Consider the following 16,066-nt stretch of genomic DNA (forward strand, 5'->3'; position numbering starts at 1 on the left):
TATGGATCAGGTTTGACACCACTGTCTTAGAGCAATCGCCCGTGATGCTGTTGGTATTACTTCATTACTGTACAGGATAGGAACCGCCTGCATAATATTGTCAAGGTGTGTTCTAAGATTATTGGACTTCCTGCTCGCCACCTGAATACTGTGTACGAGCAGCAGGCTAGCGGCCTGGCTCGTCGAATTCTTAAGGACTCGACTCATGCTTTGTTCCCGGCGTTTGAGCAGCTGCCATCTGGTCGCAGGTTCCGCTGTCCGGCCTGTAAGACCCAGAGGAGGAGAGCAACCTTTGTTCCAAGTGTTATTCTCCTCCTGAACTCTAAGACAGTTACAATGACTTAAGTCTTCTGTACAATACTCTAGTGCAATATCACATGTCCTGATGTGCAATATTACAATATCACCTTGTCACTTTAACTACAATGTCACTATAATCATATTGTCATTTTAATTTTATCCACACTTCATTTTATTTATTTGCCATATTTTATCTGCTGCCTTTTTTTTTTTTAACTTCGTTACTGGCAGCAGGCCTGCCATTGTAAATTGTACATAATACGCTGTTTGCCCACCCATTTTTGTGATTTTGTGATTTTATTTTCTTGCTCTTATTTTAATGTACCACTCTTCGCCCTTCTAATTGCCCTTTGGGGATAAATAAAGCTTTCTCTGATCTGATCTGTCTAGTCTGATCATATACAGTGTCTTGCAAAAGTATTCATCCCTCTTGGTGATTGTCCTGTTTTGTTGCATTACAAGCTGGAATTAAAATGGATTTCTGGAGGGTTAGCACCAGTTGATTTACACAAAATGCCTACCACTTTAAAGGTGCGAATTGTCGTTTTATTGTGACACAAACAATATAAAAAACAGAAATCTGGAGTGTGCATAGGTATTCACCCCCTTTCATATGAAACCCCTAAATAAGAGCTGGTCCAACCAATTCACTTCTCAAGTCACATAATTAGTTGATTAAGATCCATGTGTGTGCAATCAAAGTGTCACATGATCTGTCACAGCATGTTTGTATAAATCAACCTGTTCTGGAAGGACCCTGACTCTGCAACACTACTAAGCAAGCAACATGAAAACCAAGGAGCATTCCAAATAGGTCAGATACAAAGTTGTGGAGAAGTATAGATCAGGGTTGGGTTATAAAAAATATCCCAAACTTTGAATATCCCAGGGAGCACCATTAAATCCATTATAGCAAAATGGAAAGAATATGACACCACTACAAACCTGACAAGAGAAGGCCGCCCACCAAAACTCACAGACCGGGTAAGAAGGGCATTAATCAGAGATGCAACAAAGACACCAAAGATAACACTGAAGGAGCGGAGATGGGAGTATCTGTCCATGGGACCACTTTAAGCCGTACATGCCACAGAGCGGGGCTTTATGGAAGAGTGGCCAGGAAAAAGCCATTGCTTAAGAAAACACGTTTGGAGTTTGCTCAACAGCATGTGGCAGACTCCCCAAACACATGGAAGAAGATTCTCTGGTCAGATGAGATTAAAATTGATCTTTTTGGCCATCATAGGAAACACTGTGTGGCGCAAACCCTGAGAACACCATTCTTGCAGTGAAGCATGGAGATGGTGGCGGCGTTATGCTGTGGGGATATTTTTCATCTGCAGGGACAGGAAAGCTGGTCAGGATTGAAGGAAAGATGGATGGCACTAAATACAGGGCAATTCTGGAAGAAAACCTGTTGAAGTCGGCCAGAGGTTTGAAACTGGGATGAAGGTTCACGTTCCAGCAGGACAATGACCCTAAACATACTGCTAAAGCTACACTGGAGTGGTTTAAAGGGAAACATTTAAATGGCTTGGAGTGGTCTCATCAAAGCCCAGACCTCAATCCAATTAAGAATCTGTGGCCTAACTTGAAGATTGCTGTACATCAGTGCAACCCATCTAACTTGAAGGAGTTGGAGCAGTTTTGCCTTGAGGAATGGGCAAAAATCCCAGTGGCTAGAGATATGCCAAGCTAATAGACATACACCCCAAGAGACTTACAGCTGTAATTGCAGAAAAAGGTGGCTCTACAAAAGTATTGACTGGGGGGTGAATACCTATGCACACTCCAGATTTCTATTTTTTCATCTTAATTATTGTGTCACAATAAACAGTTTACCTTTAAATTTGTAGGCATGTGTAAATCAAATGGTGCTAACCCCACAAAATCTGTTTTAATTCCAGTTTGTAATGCGACAAAAAACACCAAGGGGATGAATACTTTTGCAAAACACTGTACTTTGAGTAAAGCTAAGAGCCCTTCAACTCCTGCAAAATGCTTAACGAACCTTAAACAAACCAACCACAAAACCCATTGGTAAACTATCTACCGTACAACTGATATCTGCAATCTGTTGTATGGTAGAAAACTGACCATCAGTGATGAACCAACACATACTTTATTATATTTCAAAAGCTTTATTCAGTCTTTAACTTGCACAAAAATACTATTGGTACAAAAAGATATAAAAGACAGAATACAAAGTTTATTTTAAAAAAAAGCAAAAAAAAAAAAAAGTATTTGTGAACATGGAACCACTTTAGGATTCCCCATTTAGACTCCCCAAAGCCTGAAATCACTTTCAGACTGTGCTAGAAAAACACCACTCAATAGGGTACATTTACCAAGGATTGGATCATTTCCCAAGCTTAGCTCTTAGTTTTGCACAAGGTCACTAACCTTTGTGCTTAGAAAACCAGGCATATGAACATGCAAATGCATTTGGACCAGTTTGACCCCATTTAAATAATGAAGCAATATCAGTGATTAAGAACACACAAAAAACAGTCATGGCAAACAGAAATAAACAGATTTAAAAGAAAGAAATATATACGACACCATACCCAGAACTAAAAAACAACCCCACATTTTCAGACCAAACAAAATGGCCAGATGGATCCACATCAGCCCCGCCCCCCCCAAAAAAAAAAAATAATAAAATGTCCACATTATGAATAGCAGTAAGCAAAAACATTCATAAAAAAATAAGAATTTTTTTGTATGGCACTGAGAAGGCTTGCTGTTCTCATCCAAAGAGAGATGCATTCAACAAAATCCTCATATACACATCACACACGAGGTGGAAAACAGAAATATCCAAAGCTTCCTTGCAGGTCAACAAATATGGTTCACAAGTATTTCAAGCATTTTCCAGGTTTTCTTTGTTTTGATTATTCAGACAAAAAGGCACCAAAAAGTGGCTTTAACGTTTCAGCATAACAATACCGAGACTGAACTTCAGCACGGCCATCACTAGTTTCCAGTTTATAACAAGCAACAGAGATGCATTTTCTCAAATGTACAAACCCACATCACTGATGGCACGGTGTCCCGAGATGAATTACTGTCAACGTACAGGCTACATATTTTCATTCGGAATGCTGAGCCCAAAACACACAAACCACCAAATAAGTTTGTAACTGGGTTTGTCGTGCAACATCGTGTTTGTAAAATACAACTGAAACAGATGTTCAAATTTAAAGCAGTGGAAACTGAGGCCACTTCGATGCCTAATATAAAACATGGAGTAAAACAGTGCTGGTCTTAGGTCAGTGTTATTACCTGTTGATTCCGACCACTTGGCTCCTCTGGGCAAACAGAGCCGAAACTTCTCCCAGATGTATTTTATTACCAGTCAAAAGCTTGGACACAACCATTTCTTATGATCAATGCTTCAGATTTAAATGCGATTTCAAGAAAATAAAATTGTTGATGCCAATGCATGAATCTTTAAATGATTAAGTGTGAAATAATGAAATGCCTCCAGACAATTTAAAAAAAAATAAATTTAGCACTTAGGAAAAACAGCACATGTGGCTATCTAATGAAGCTGCCACGCAAAGCTTTCATCAAGGCTACTTTGAATAAATAAAACGTTCTATACAAGGTTTAGTCATTGCTTTATTTGTCCCCCCCATATGAGGTAGCCAGCAGTTTTGGTGTATTCACTCATTTTTAACAGGTGGGTCAAAACTTTTGACAGGTACTATATAAGCCTAATTAGAATTTTCTTTGCTAAATCAAGTTGATTCTATAAACCTGATCCAAGACCAGAACACCTTCTTGGGAACTTTATGCACAGGTCCTTGGTATACACTACAGTATGTCCTACACAAAGAATCCATCTTCCCCACCTTAACTCTACAAATCAAAACTGAGTAAAAAAAAATTCTACCTTAGACAATAACTAGTGTTTTGCTCACAATCATATATACATGCAATTACTAATTACAGTTCACTACTTAACACACAAAACCTATTTATCCTACACATGTACCTAAACTATCCAAAAAGTATAGTGTGACTTAACACTGGCTCATACATTGCTTTTTGGAATGACAAAGAAATATGTAAACTCCAGTTTAAAAATTTAAGGCATTTTTGAGATGCAACCCTGGGCACTTCTTAAGAAGCACGTTAAACATACAAAAGATCTTCTGTGATGGACACAAAATTTGCTCAGTCAGTGACAAAGAAAAGATTTTATTTGCCCTTGGGTACTTTGGAATGTCAGGCAGTCTGCTCCTCAAGTTATCACTGGTTGCTGAGATTCTCAGAGGCCGATGCACCGTCCTGCCGTAATACCGCACAGGCTGTTCTTACTGCTCATCAGCGTGCCAACAGTGTCATGTTGCCTTAATCAAATCAATATCTTACACACTCAAGATGCCAATGTTTCATAGTGGCCCTTCCTCAATGCTGCTGCAGTTGGAAAGAGGTCAGCCGCAAATTGTTGACTCAGGCTCGGATACCTAAAAACAAGGGGGGGTTCAACTGTAAATACACGTTTTTGGAATGGTGTGTGATCTCTACTAGTGCATCTCAAAACAATTATATCTTGTGGGGGAGAAGAGTTCAATATTTTCCATCGGTTACCCAAGAAAGAATTCACTACATTTTAGACTTACAGGTCAACTTTTAATTTTGACGTCCTACAATGCAAAAAAAAAAATTTAAACATCTTGAAATATTTTAATATTAAATTTCAAGTAAACAGTATAAATATTGTATCTCTGCCTCGCTCAGTACATGCAACCACAATCATGGGGGAAGACCGTTGACTTGACAGTTGTCCAGAAGACAATCATCCATCAACACCCTCTGCAAGGAGGGTAAACCACAGGCCATTGCTGAAAAGGCTGACTGGAAAAAAGTGCACAAGCAACAGGGATGGCCACAGCCTTGAGAGGATTGTCAAGAAAAAAAAAAAAAGGATTCAAGAACTTGGGAGAGCTTCCTCAGGAGTGGACTGAGGCTGGTATCAGTGCATCAAGAGCCACCAATGCATAGATGTCTTCAGGAAAGGCATGACAACTGTCGCATTCCTAATACCAAGCCACTCCTGAACCAGACACAACGTCAGAAGTGTCTTACCTGGGCTAAGGAGAGAAAGAACTGGACTGTTGCTCAGTGGTCCAAAGTCCTCTTTTCAGATAAAAGGAAATTAAGGTCCTAAAGGCTGGAGAGGAACAGAATCTAAGGTTCTAAAGTACAGCGTGAAGTTTCCACAGGCTGATGATTTGGGATGCCATGCCATTTGCTGTGTTGGTCCACTGTGTTTTATCAAGCCCTGAATCAACACAGTGGTCTACCAGGAGATTTTAGAGCACTTCATGCTTCCATCTACTGACAAGCTTTATGGAGGTGCAGATTTCCCAATTGCCAAAACTACTACCAAAAAAGGTTGGCTGACCACATTACTGTGCTTGATTGGCCAGCCAAGTTGCCTGATCTGAACCCCAGACAGACTCTGTGGGGTATTGTCGAGAGGAAGATAAACACCTGACCCAAAAATACAGATGAGCTGAAGCAGCGCTCGAAACTAACGGTGTCCCGACGTCCCGGGGACCATAAAAAAAGTGTGTCATCGGGACACAAAATTATCATATCTGGGACAATCCCGGGACAATGGAAAAAAATAGATCTAGAAAAAAAGTTCTACATTAATATTATTTACAAAGCCGTAAACCATACGTAGACATTCACCTAATTTGTCAATTTTAATTTTAAAACGTTAACAGCGAAAAATACATAGTAGCTACACTTTCGACGCACCTGCATTAGTAGGCTACAGAGCAGCGCATTCTGTTCTAGAATCTTTGGCTGGAGTCCGCATTATATGGACTTCGAATGGAATTGCTACCGCACACGCTGCGCCGACTCTTGCCAGAACATAAATGCTTAAGTGGTTGAAGCGGACCGACTGCGGGGAAGAAACCGAAAGCCCAGACATAACATCTCCGGGACCTTCAGGATCCAAAGTGTCATCGCTTGTCAATGTGGTAAGTTATTTGTGATTATTAGGTTATGACTTATGATGCTATGGTTAGGTAGGAACTACTGTGGATAGGGCTGGTCTGCAGGCAACGCTAGCAACTGAATGAACACTGTTAGACACGTTATAAAATACAACAGGAATGATGTGGATGATATTGACGGAAGATACCGTTCAACAGAATAAGTGAGTTTTCTTGGTGTCTTTCTAGTTCAGAAAGTTTAGTCAGTCAGCAGCACAACTAGGCTCGGACCTGGCACTATGTTGATGTTGCTAACATTTGCACCCACGTTTCGGCAGCGAAAGTTCATAAAAATGGATAACGTAATGGTGAAAATTATAAATTGGCCTTATAAATGCCAACAGATATTCAAGGTATAAGTAGATGAAATGAACATAAAAGGGGTCTTATTTTCAACTAAAAAGTGTACTGCAGATGTAGTGAGGAAACATTTTCTGAATGAGCTAGTTGGCCCCTTTAAATAAACGGGTATCTATTCATACAGTGAGATCGCCAAAGTTTAACAAACTGAAAATGCAATAACTAATTTTGAAGTAGATGATGTATAGGACGTGTCACTTGTGTTTTGTGACTTATTGTAAAATGATATAAAGGGTTCAAAATCGCATAGTTACAAATATAATAGTAACTTCATATGATATTAACCACTGGTTATTTCAGAGAGGAAGAAAAATGGGGACACTATTGCTTCCATTCGGGACAATACAACACAGAATTCGGGACCACCGGGGGGGGGGGGGGGGGGGGGGGGGGGGACAAAGAAAAAAAAAAAAAGTTAATTTCGAGCCCTGAGCTGAAGGCTGCCATCAAAGCAACCTGGGCTTCAATAAGACCTCAGCAGTGCCACAGCTGATCGCCTCCATGCCATGCTGCATTGATGCAGTAATTTATGGCAAAGGAGCCCCAACCATGTATTGAGAATAGAAATGAACATACTTTTCAGAAGTTGGACATTTCTGTATTGCAAATCCTTTTTTTGATTAGAATATTTAAGAGCAATCATTTGAGATACTGGATTGCTGATGATTTATGGCCTATAGCTCATGAAAATCAAAATTAAAAAAGCGGCTTCAAATATTTCACGTGACAGAATATGAAAGTTCATTTTTAATTATGAAAAATATTTCACAATCTCTAACTGTTTCAGATGCATGAGTAGATGACCTTCAAATAATTGTCACCCTTCACATGAAAATACCTAGAACATTCCTACATTCATCTGTATAATATTCTATGCATGGTTCAACATAGTCTGAGTCTTAGTTGTTTTCTCCCCTCTATTATTAACAACACTCAAAACTCTGATGACTTCTGTTTTAACATGCCAACAATCTCAATTTTTGTTGCATCAATTGCAGAGCAGCATTTTGGTGTAACAGTAAAATGTGGTGCTTGAACAAACTGTGTGCGCTACTACTTTTATTCATGCAAACTGAGTTTCAGAATGAACGTTTCCAAATAACTGAGGTGTCATGAGGTTAACAGTTAGATCAGACAGTATACCCGTAGACCAACGGATTACGTATGCTGGTAGTTTTTTTTTTTTTATTACGAGGCAAATTACCATGAAAAATTACTCAGCAAGGGTTTTTGTTTTTTTTTTTAAAACCTGACTCAAAACTTGCATTATGGACCAAGCTTTCAGCATCTGGCATTTCACATTATGATACAAGTGCAACATTTCCATGTGGCCTGAAAAAAAAAAAGAAAAATGTGAAAGCCAAGTGTGCTCCATAAAACTAAAATATAGGGTTGTTTATTTAAATGCTGTTTAATTTGTACATATCTACACAGTCACATCACTTCCTCTAAAATACAAGAGAAAAAAAAAAAAAAAAACCACACCAAAGTAGAGGATTGTGATTTTAGGACGCTAATAGATGTGATCACATACTATCCAACCCAATTTCCCACATTTATCACTTCAGGAAATTACCCTATTTACTGGAAAACATGAATACTTGGAGAAACTTATTTTCTAGATAGGTTTACCCTTCTCACAGGAACTGGCTTGCTTCTCCTGTTTCTCAAAGTTGAGACGGTTTTGCTCGGCAGCTGTGCCGTTGGACTCGGGGCTGCTGCTTCGCACTGGACTCCCCTCCTCATTCTGGTAAGCCAGGTCCAGGTGCTGCTGTGCTAGCTTCAGGTGGCGCCGCAGACGGTCCAGCTCCCGTGAGGACGCCTCATCACCCAGAGACTCGCGGCCCAAGTCACTAAGATTGTATTCAGCTCTTGCACCTGCCTTGCCAGAATCCTTCTTCAGGGCTGTGTGGTAGCCAGGGGGTGCTGAGGGTATGTGGCGTGGGCAGACCAAGGCCCTCTGACTGGTCAGGGCTTGATGGTGGTGGTGGCGCCTTGCACGGTTCTGGAATGCGTCACGGACGCCACTGATGCCCAAGTGCAAGATCTCGAGCACTGTGAGCAGCAGGCAGAGGGAGCTCACGGCATACATGATGAGCAGGAAGATGGTCTTCTCGGTGGGACGCGACACAAAGCAATCCACTGTGTGGGGACATGGGCTACGCGTACACACATATGATGGGGCCACCTCAAACCCATACAGCACATACTGGCCAAACAGGAAGGACACCTCGAAAGCCACACGTGAGAAAAGCTGCAGCACGTATACCTTCATCAGGCCATCACGCTTGATCCGTCTCCGGCCGTCATGTTTCTTCCTCTCGTCCTTCTCCTTTTCTTTTTCCTTGTCCTTTTCTGGCTCGATCTCCTCGGTGATCATGGGGTCCTCCTCACCATTGTCCTCAGCCTCCTCATAGTCACGGTTGGCACTGCGGTTTACCAGAGGCATGCGTTTGCGCCTACTCCGTGGTCCGTAATCATCGTCCTCCATGCGTGCGATCTTGTGCATGGCAAAGCCAAGGTACAGAATAGTGGGTGTGGTGATCATGATGATCTGAAAAACCCAGAACCTTACATGCGAGAGTGGTGCAAATGCATCATAGCACACATTTTCGCAACCAGGCTGGTGTGTATTGCATACAAACTTGCTCTGTTCATCATAGTATATCGACTCGCCACCCACCACGGTCAGTACAATCCGGAACACAATGAGCAGCGTAAGCCACAGCTTGCCCACAAATGTTGAGTGGTTGGAGATCTCCTCCAGGAGACGCGTCAGGAAACTCCAACTCATGTCGTCACTGCTACAGCACGCTGGTCAGTACTGTTCAAGAAAAATGAAAAATTAGGACTCATTCATAGCAGCAGACAGACAAACTAGCCAGATCTTTCTCAAACCAGTCTTCAGGGACATCTTAACCCTTTCACCACTGTTCTGGTCTCACTGTAGTAGGGGAAACCTGTATATTGTACATGCCGATCGGTTAAGTAGTCAGATTCCCTGGGAGTTCCTACGACAATGTAGGGCACAATTATTTTACGTTAATCAAGGTTACACACGTTTCAGTAAACATTAGTGGATAAAACATGAATTTACCCGTGTTCAGTTTATTGTCATAAGCATTACATATTCCTGAAGCAGAAATCATCTAGTTTTCAACGATACCCACTAGCTCACCATTTTCTTTAAAAATGGCATACCGGTTAATACAGAATTGATCACAGAGGTACTTCGTGTTAATGGCATTTCTTTATATCAAGAAATTTATTCTATCAACATTCACTGGATATGAGCAATCATGTGCTCTGATTGGCTACTCTACTACTAGGCTATCAGCTCATATACCATGAGCAGAGAAAAACAAAATGACGGCGCATACTGCTGGACCAACCGACAAAATAAATAAAACCCGACTCAATCCCCCTCCCAAAATGGAATAAAAGTATTTGATGGTAAGAATGCATCTTTTTTATTTTTCAAGAATCATTATTATTAGTATCTCACCAAGTGCTACTGTCACGTCGCCGGTCTGTTTACATTCTAAGCGGAAATGACTGTCAGACATTTGTATGAAGTTTGAATTTGTAAAAAAAAAAAAAAAAAAAAAAAAGCTCCATTTCTCAAAATCCAGTGAATGTGGTGTTTGGCTTATAGCTGATGAGGCGCACAGCACCGACTCCACCATCAGCTCACGTAGGACTAGATTTCATGGAATGACCTCAAAGTTTTATATACACCAGTCTGTATATAAAAAGTTACACAGTGGTGAAAGGGTTAAACAGTCCACAGTTTCCTCTCTCAGTTCCGCATCAAGCCATAAAGACCACCGAACACCCTGTTCACATGATGGGAGCCGAGAGAAAAAACAAACAGCCACCGAGGACTGGGTTGAAACACTGATAGCATAAAGTTCACTGGTCTCCATTTATTTTAATAGACAAAACTTAATTACAAATGAAAAAGCATGCATATTAATGGTTGCAGTGAGAGTCTTTACAGGAAGTCTTTACAGGACCTTCAGTATTCAATAACCAGAATTTTGATCTTGGTGATAATTGAGGCCTTCAAAACTTGAGCTTAGTGGAGACAAACATTATGTACACTGCACGCAGTTGTCCTGAACTCAACCAAGCCAAAGCAATTAGAAATGGATCCAGTCAGTAGTGCTGACGGTTTAATATTTCAGAACTAAGACTTTCCAAGCAGTGAAATATAAAAACAAATCAGGCCACTAGATGGAGCCACGACAATACTAAAATGGTCGAAGGGTACCGCATTCAGACAGACAGACAATGCTTTAACTGGCTTTCCTGTGGCCTTGCCTACTGTACATGGGAGGCAAGGCAGCAGTAGACTGGCTTTATTTGGACCATATAATTTAAGATGACCAAACATTTTTCCTCCAAGCTTCCTAAAAGTAGAAGACGAAGGATGCGAGAAAGATTGTGCGCTGAACAAATGTTCTAGACCCTCTACAACCTAGCCAACAATAAATGTAGGGAATCAGTAAACCATTTAAATATAAAAACGTGTGAAGAAACTCCCTGATGGGTAGTAAAACCATAGCATGAAATAGCCCTTTGACTCTGGGATTGGCTTTTTTTAGTACTTTCTGTACAATGCGTGTTAGCAGTTACCTACTAAAATAAGTTCAAACACCAGGTCATTTGAAAGACCATGCTGACAAACAAAGGAGTCAAAGAGAGGAACAGGAAAACAAGTCTGTGCAAACTGCCAATTCCCCAGCACGACCGAACAGATTACAAGGTCCAGATTAAACATTTTAAGATTACAATACAGGGGTCAGGTCAGTAGCTTAGATTTGCACGACATTCAGAATGACCCAGTCAGTCAACTGAAAACCTTCGCAAACATCGGCTGGGGCCGTTTCAACTGTTTGTGTAACTAACACCAGACGTCAAGTCCACCCTCTCTGCCTACAATCACCTATTCTTAGGTCTTTTCAACAAATGCCCTCCGGCTACGTTCCATCACTGGTGAGCTTTCAACTCGTGCCAGGCTGTAGAATACTCCAGGAGTAGGAATGTCTTCACCTCCCAAGGCATGCAACATCATGTCACTAAGTGCATAGCTGGCTGACAGACTGCAAGGCTTGGCTTGCTGTAATGCAGGCTGATTTACACTGGTGCAAAAACCATGACTTGAGGGCGGTTTAGAACACAGAATATATAGGTAAAGGTGCGAGTTCGTGTGCATACGTGGAACTCAAGGTAATTTAAAATATCTGAAAGTGGTGTAAATAGCAGCAGGCAGTGTGCTGGCAAAGGTAAAACTACAACTCATATTCTTGTACTAAATAAATAATAAAACATCATTCTGAGCTCTGACACTAGACATGCCCAACACCCCCTGGAAAGGCACATCCATTTGACGCAGACAGCACAAGGAGTCAGTTGTGACATGCATACAGAGCATCAGCTATGAATGTTATCAACATTTTTGTGGACCAGAACATGTTTCTTCAACTCTTCCAACATTACACCCTGCTCGACTGGTCATACAAGCCTCAAACTACCAGCATCAGTCTGACCCAGGAAGAGGAATCAAGAGAATCAGGTCTGGGAAGACCCCTACCCCCTACAACAGCAGAAACCTAAAATGTAATCGAGGCCCAAAGTGAAAAAAGTACGTGACTCATAGTCAAAACATAAGCTAAAAAGATTTTTAAAACACCATTTTCAATTATGTAACAGACATGTTTCAGGCTGAATTCAAGGCCTCTTCTCTGAACCCGAAATTCCCCAAATTCCTCAAGGGGACGAACACTGCACCGTTTCAAATAACCATGATTCCGACATTCCACACCAGTCCCGCAAAACCCAAGCAGGACAGCTATTACAATCCGTGAGCACCACAGGAACAAGACAGCATTGTGAGACATCTGGGAGAGTAGTTAACGCTCAAGCCCAAAGTCTCAGTCCAAAACGACTCACTCACTTGGACTTGATTCTTTGTATCAGGACAAACTTTTTATTTGTCCGACTCATTAAATAGAAGTATCTAGAAATATGCAGGAACACAAAGTCTTACATACTGCCATGTGAAGAAGAAACATACATGCGTGCACACAGCACCCAGGGAGCAGTCAGGGGTTAGGTACCTTGCTCAAGGGCACCTCAGCCCAAGGCCTCCCCATGTCAACCTAACCGCATGTCTTTGGATTGTGGGGGAAACCCATGCAGACACCATGCAAACTCCACACAGAAAGGCCCTCGCTGGCCGCTGGGTTCGAACCCGGAACCTTCTTGCTGTGAGGCGACCGTGCTAACCACTACACCACCATACCACCCTCTTTTTTTTTTTTTAAATAGAAAAAAATCCAAATCACCATCACTAAGGTCAGGTCTAAGGTACGAGCGTCCAATATGACTCACTCGGATTTGACTTTTTTTTTTTGGATTACCAGATTATTATTATTACCAATTTTGATGTCTTCGTTTCACTAAACAAATATAAACGCAAGATAAATATGACCACCAACTCCTGGTGAAACACGGTCAAGATTTTACACTAATTTCTTTCATAAATCTATTAAAAAAAAACAAGAAAATTGGCCTAGGAAAGACCACATGTACCACAATCTGGTCTAACTGCTACTGTAGAACCACAATGACTGATACTTGGTGTTCTACAAGCCAAGCATGTCAGTGATAAAAACAACAAAACAAAAGCATTTAATTAAGGGTTGTTTTACAATCAGGGTACGCAAGCTAAAAATCACATTTAACACTTATCTTCAATATCAAAAGGCTTGACTAAGTAAACTTGGTTGTTTATTGTAGCCCTGTGATAGCTCTATTTACCATGCAAAAAAAAATTGGTGATAACATTATTTTTGGTGAATGCATGGCAATATATGTCATATTTAGCAAAATTACTCGTGTCATTTAGAAAAAGTGCTTTTTTGACCACAGGTAGCTCCAAAAGGGATGCACTTAAATCATTCTTTATAGCATAAAACAAATATTTGGTTCCATATCATTGGAAACATAGTTAAGTTTTAATGTTGAATGCCAGTAAGTTTTCAGACTATTTTGATCAAATTAATGTAAAAAAAGTGTCCTCTCCAAGACAGCTAATTTTTCAATATAAAATAACATATCTAAAATGATTATTTTCATCCTAAAATGTGGTCAAGACATTGGGACATAAGTATTAGAGACAACTAACACAAAGCTTACAGCCTTATATTTAAAAGCACTATGGAAGTAGTGGATTCTGAATTGTCAAAAAAAAAAAGTCCTCTCTGAGAATCACTTCATTTGTTTCTCCCATCTTATAGCAGATTACACAAAACTACCATACACATGTCAAAAAAAAATTACCTGAAACCTGTTCTTTAACTTGTCCTTCACTTAAAAACTGCTACAAGAATCAATTTGAATTCTGGACCCCTGTGACACCAACTTTGCACCCTGATTGTAAAACAACCCTTAAAAAGAAGATGGTACTTTTATTTAAAAAAAAAAACCCTTTGATTCGTGATTCTTAGGAGTCGACTCACTCAGAACGATTCACGAAGTCTCCATCAGTAAACACAGCAGCTGAGTAAAAATTAATGGTTAAATGGACGCAAGGTTCTTGTTTGGACCAAAAATACGAATTTTAATATTTATCTTGGATACATCTCACATATATTCCTGTGACTAAAGTATTTTAGAATTAATCCAATAAATTGAATCAAAAACATTTTATTTGAAGAAGAACTTTATCCAACATGAACCAAAGCTCATGCAGTTAATCATCACTTTAACCAAAATAAACCTCTTTATGGACGCTGTTGGGTCAAATTATTCAACAAAAAGCTTTCTTTCGAGGCTTTAAACAGTTCTACTTGGTAAAACTAGACATAAAATAAAATTAAAGTCCTCAATCCTCAGGTTCCTCAGAGATGTTTCTTCCATTAGGAGGAAAATGTGGCGTGCAACGTGTCGCCTCTCCTCTCACACATCCTTCTGCTTCAATATACAACATTTAAAACTCAACTTTTCCCACAAAAACAGCCACATTTAACATGTTCGGTTCGGATAAATCAAGCTCCTTCGCTATAAAGCGTTAAACCGTTGGAAATAATTCATGGTTTAAGTCCAAACGGTACCGAACGCCGAGTTTACCATTGTTCTCTCACCTCAGGAAAGGACGCGCGTCCTGCTCGTTCATGCAAAACCAAAGATATTCCTCATTAAATCTGCCATTTTCTTTTCACTCACAATCCACCAGACTATCAGAAAAACACAGTGACATTTTAGGCATATCTTTTTTTTGTTTTCTTTTAAAAAAAGACTTGTTTTCAACACCACCACCACAGTTCAAAGCTAAGCTAGCAGCACGACTCAACTCAGTGCTTGGAGACACCGTACCGTCAAAGATAGACTTCCTCTCGCTTTTCCTTTGGTTTTTGTTCGCCTGATGTATTAAAAATTACCACATTTTGCCCTCCATCTTCCAACCAAATGCTCAGTCCTTGTTAAACCGTTCAGATTAGGTCCATGTGCTATTCCTCCCGGCGCCAACAGGGCTCTAAATAAGCACGGACAAAAGAGGAGCCCCAAATTGCCTTTCCTCCTCCTCTTCCTCCTCCCCCCTCCTTTTTCTGTCTTTCCCAGTGCCTTTCTCCTCCAAGGTCCCTCAAGTCTGAATCTCCTTCACTTTTTACATGATTACATTTTATTTTCCCTTGCCATCAGGTGATACACTCTGAGAAAAAACAAAAAGAGGTGATCAACCTGTACCTTTCCTTGTCAGTGGAGTGCTGGAGTGATGCACCATCCATCCATCCATCCATTTTTTAACATAGTTACTGGTCTCCCAGTGGCCAGATTTGGTCTCCTAGTCAATGCCAAACCAGCTTCACTGGGAGACCAAATTTTAAACCAAGTTATGTCTTATCATTTGGTTCAATCAGTTGCAATTAATTAACCAAGTATCATGTAAGTATACATTTAACAAGGAAAACGAAGATCTATGTTATAAGATATACACACAAGATCATGTGGGTGGCACGGTGGTGTAGTGGTTAGCGCTGTCGCCTCACAGCAAGAAGGTCCGGGTTCGAGCCCCGTGGCCGGCGAGGGCCTTTCTGTGTGGAGTTTGCATGTTCTCCCCCTGTCCGCGTGGGTTTCCTCCAGGTGCTCCGGTTTCCCCCACAGTCCAAAGACATGTAGGTTAGGTTAACTGGTGACTCTAAATTGACTGAGTGTGAATGGTTGTCTGTTGCCCCTTTTCCACCAGGGCTGGTTCGGGGCCAGTGCTTAGTTTGGAACCAGGTTTTCTGTTTCCACTGACAAAGAACTGGCTCTGGGGCCAGAAAAACCGGTTCCAGGCTAGCACCAACTCTTTGCTGGGCCAGAGGAAAGAACCGCTT

The 16,066-nt window shown here is 40.8% G+C and overlaps 1 protein-coding gene across 3 annotated transcripts; it reads right to left on the bottom strand.

The window, feature by feature from the left end:
• Positions 1-2,421: 2,421 nt before the first annotated feature.
• On the bottom strand, positions 2,422-15,220 carry LOC132892019 (gap junction gamma-1 protein-like). Of its 3 annotated transcripts, none has more exons than XM_060930290.1 (3): positions 15,063-15,220; positions 8,313-9,504; positions 2,422-4,775 (listed from the first exon to the last, which is right to left on the bottom strand). In XM_060930290.1, exons 2-3 carry the CDS (start codon positions 9,472-9,474, stop codon positions 4,762-4,764), a joined length of 1,176 nt encoding a protein of 391 aa, XP_060786273.1. In that variant the 5' UTR covers positions 9,475-9,504; positions 15,063-15,220; the 3' UTR covers positions 2,422-4,761. The 3 variants fall into 3 exon arrangements, with proteins under 3 accessions (XP_060786273.1, XP_060786274.1, XP_060786275.1); XM_060930291.1 differs by having other exon boundaries at positions 15,041-15,220; XM_060930292.1 differs by lacking the exon at positions 15,063-15,220 and adding an exon at positions 14,028-14,110.
• Positions 15,221-16,066: the final 846 nt, after the last annotated feature.

This window comes from Neoarius graeffei, chromosome 9, assembly GCF_027579695.1.
Source record: "Neoarius graeffei isolate fNeoGra1 chromosome 9, fNeoGra1.pri, whole genome shotgun sequence".
NCBI classification, from domain to species: Eukaryota; Metazoa; Chordata; class Actinopteri; order Siluriformes; family Ariidae; genus Neoarius; species Neoarius graeffei.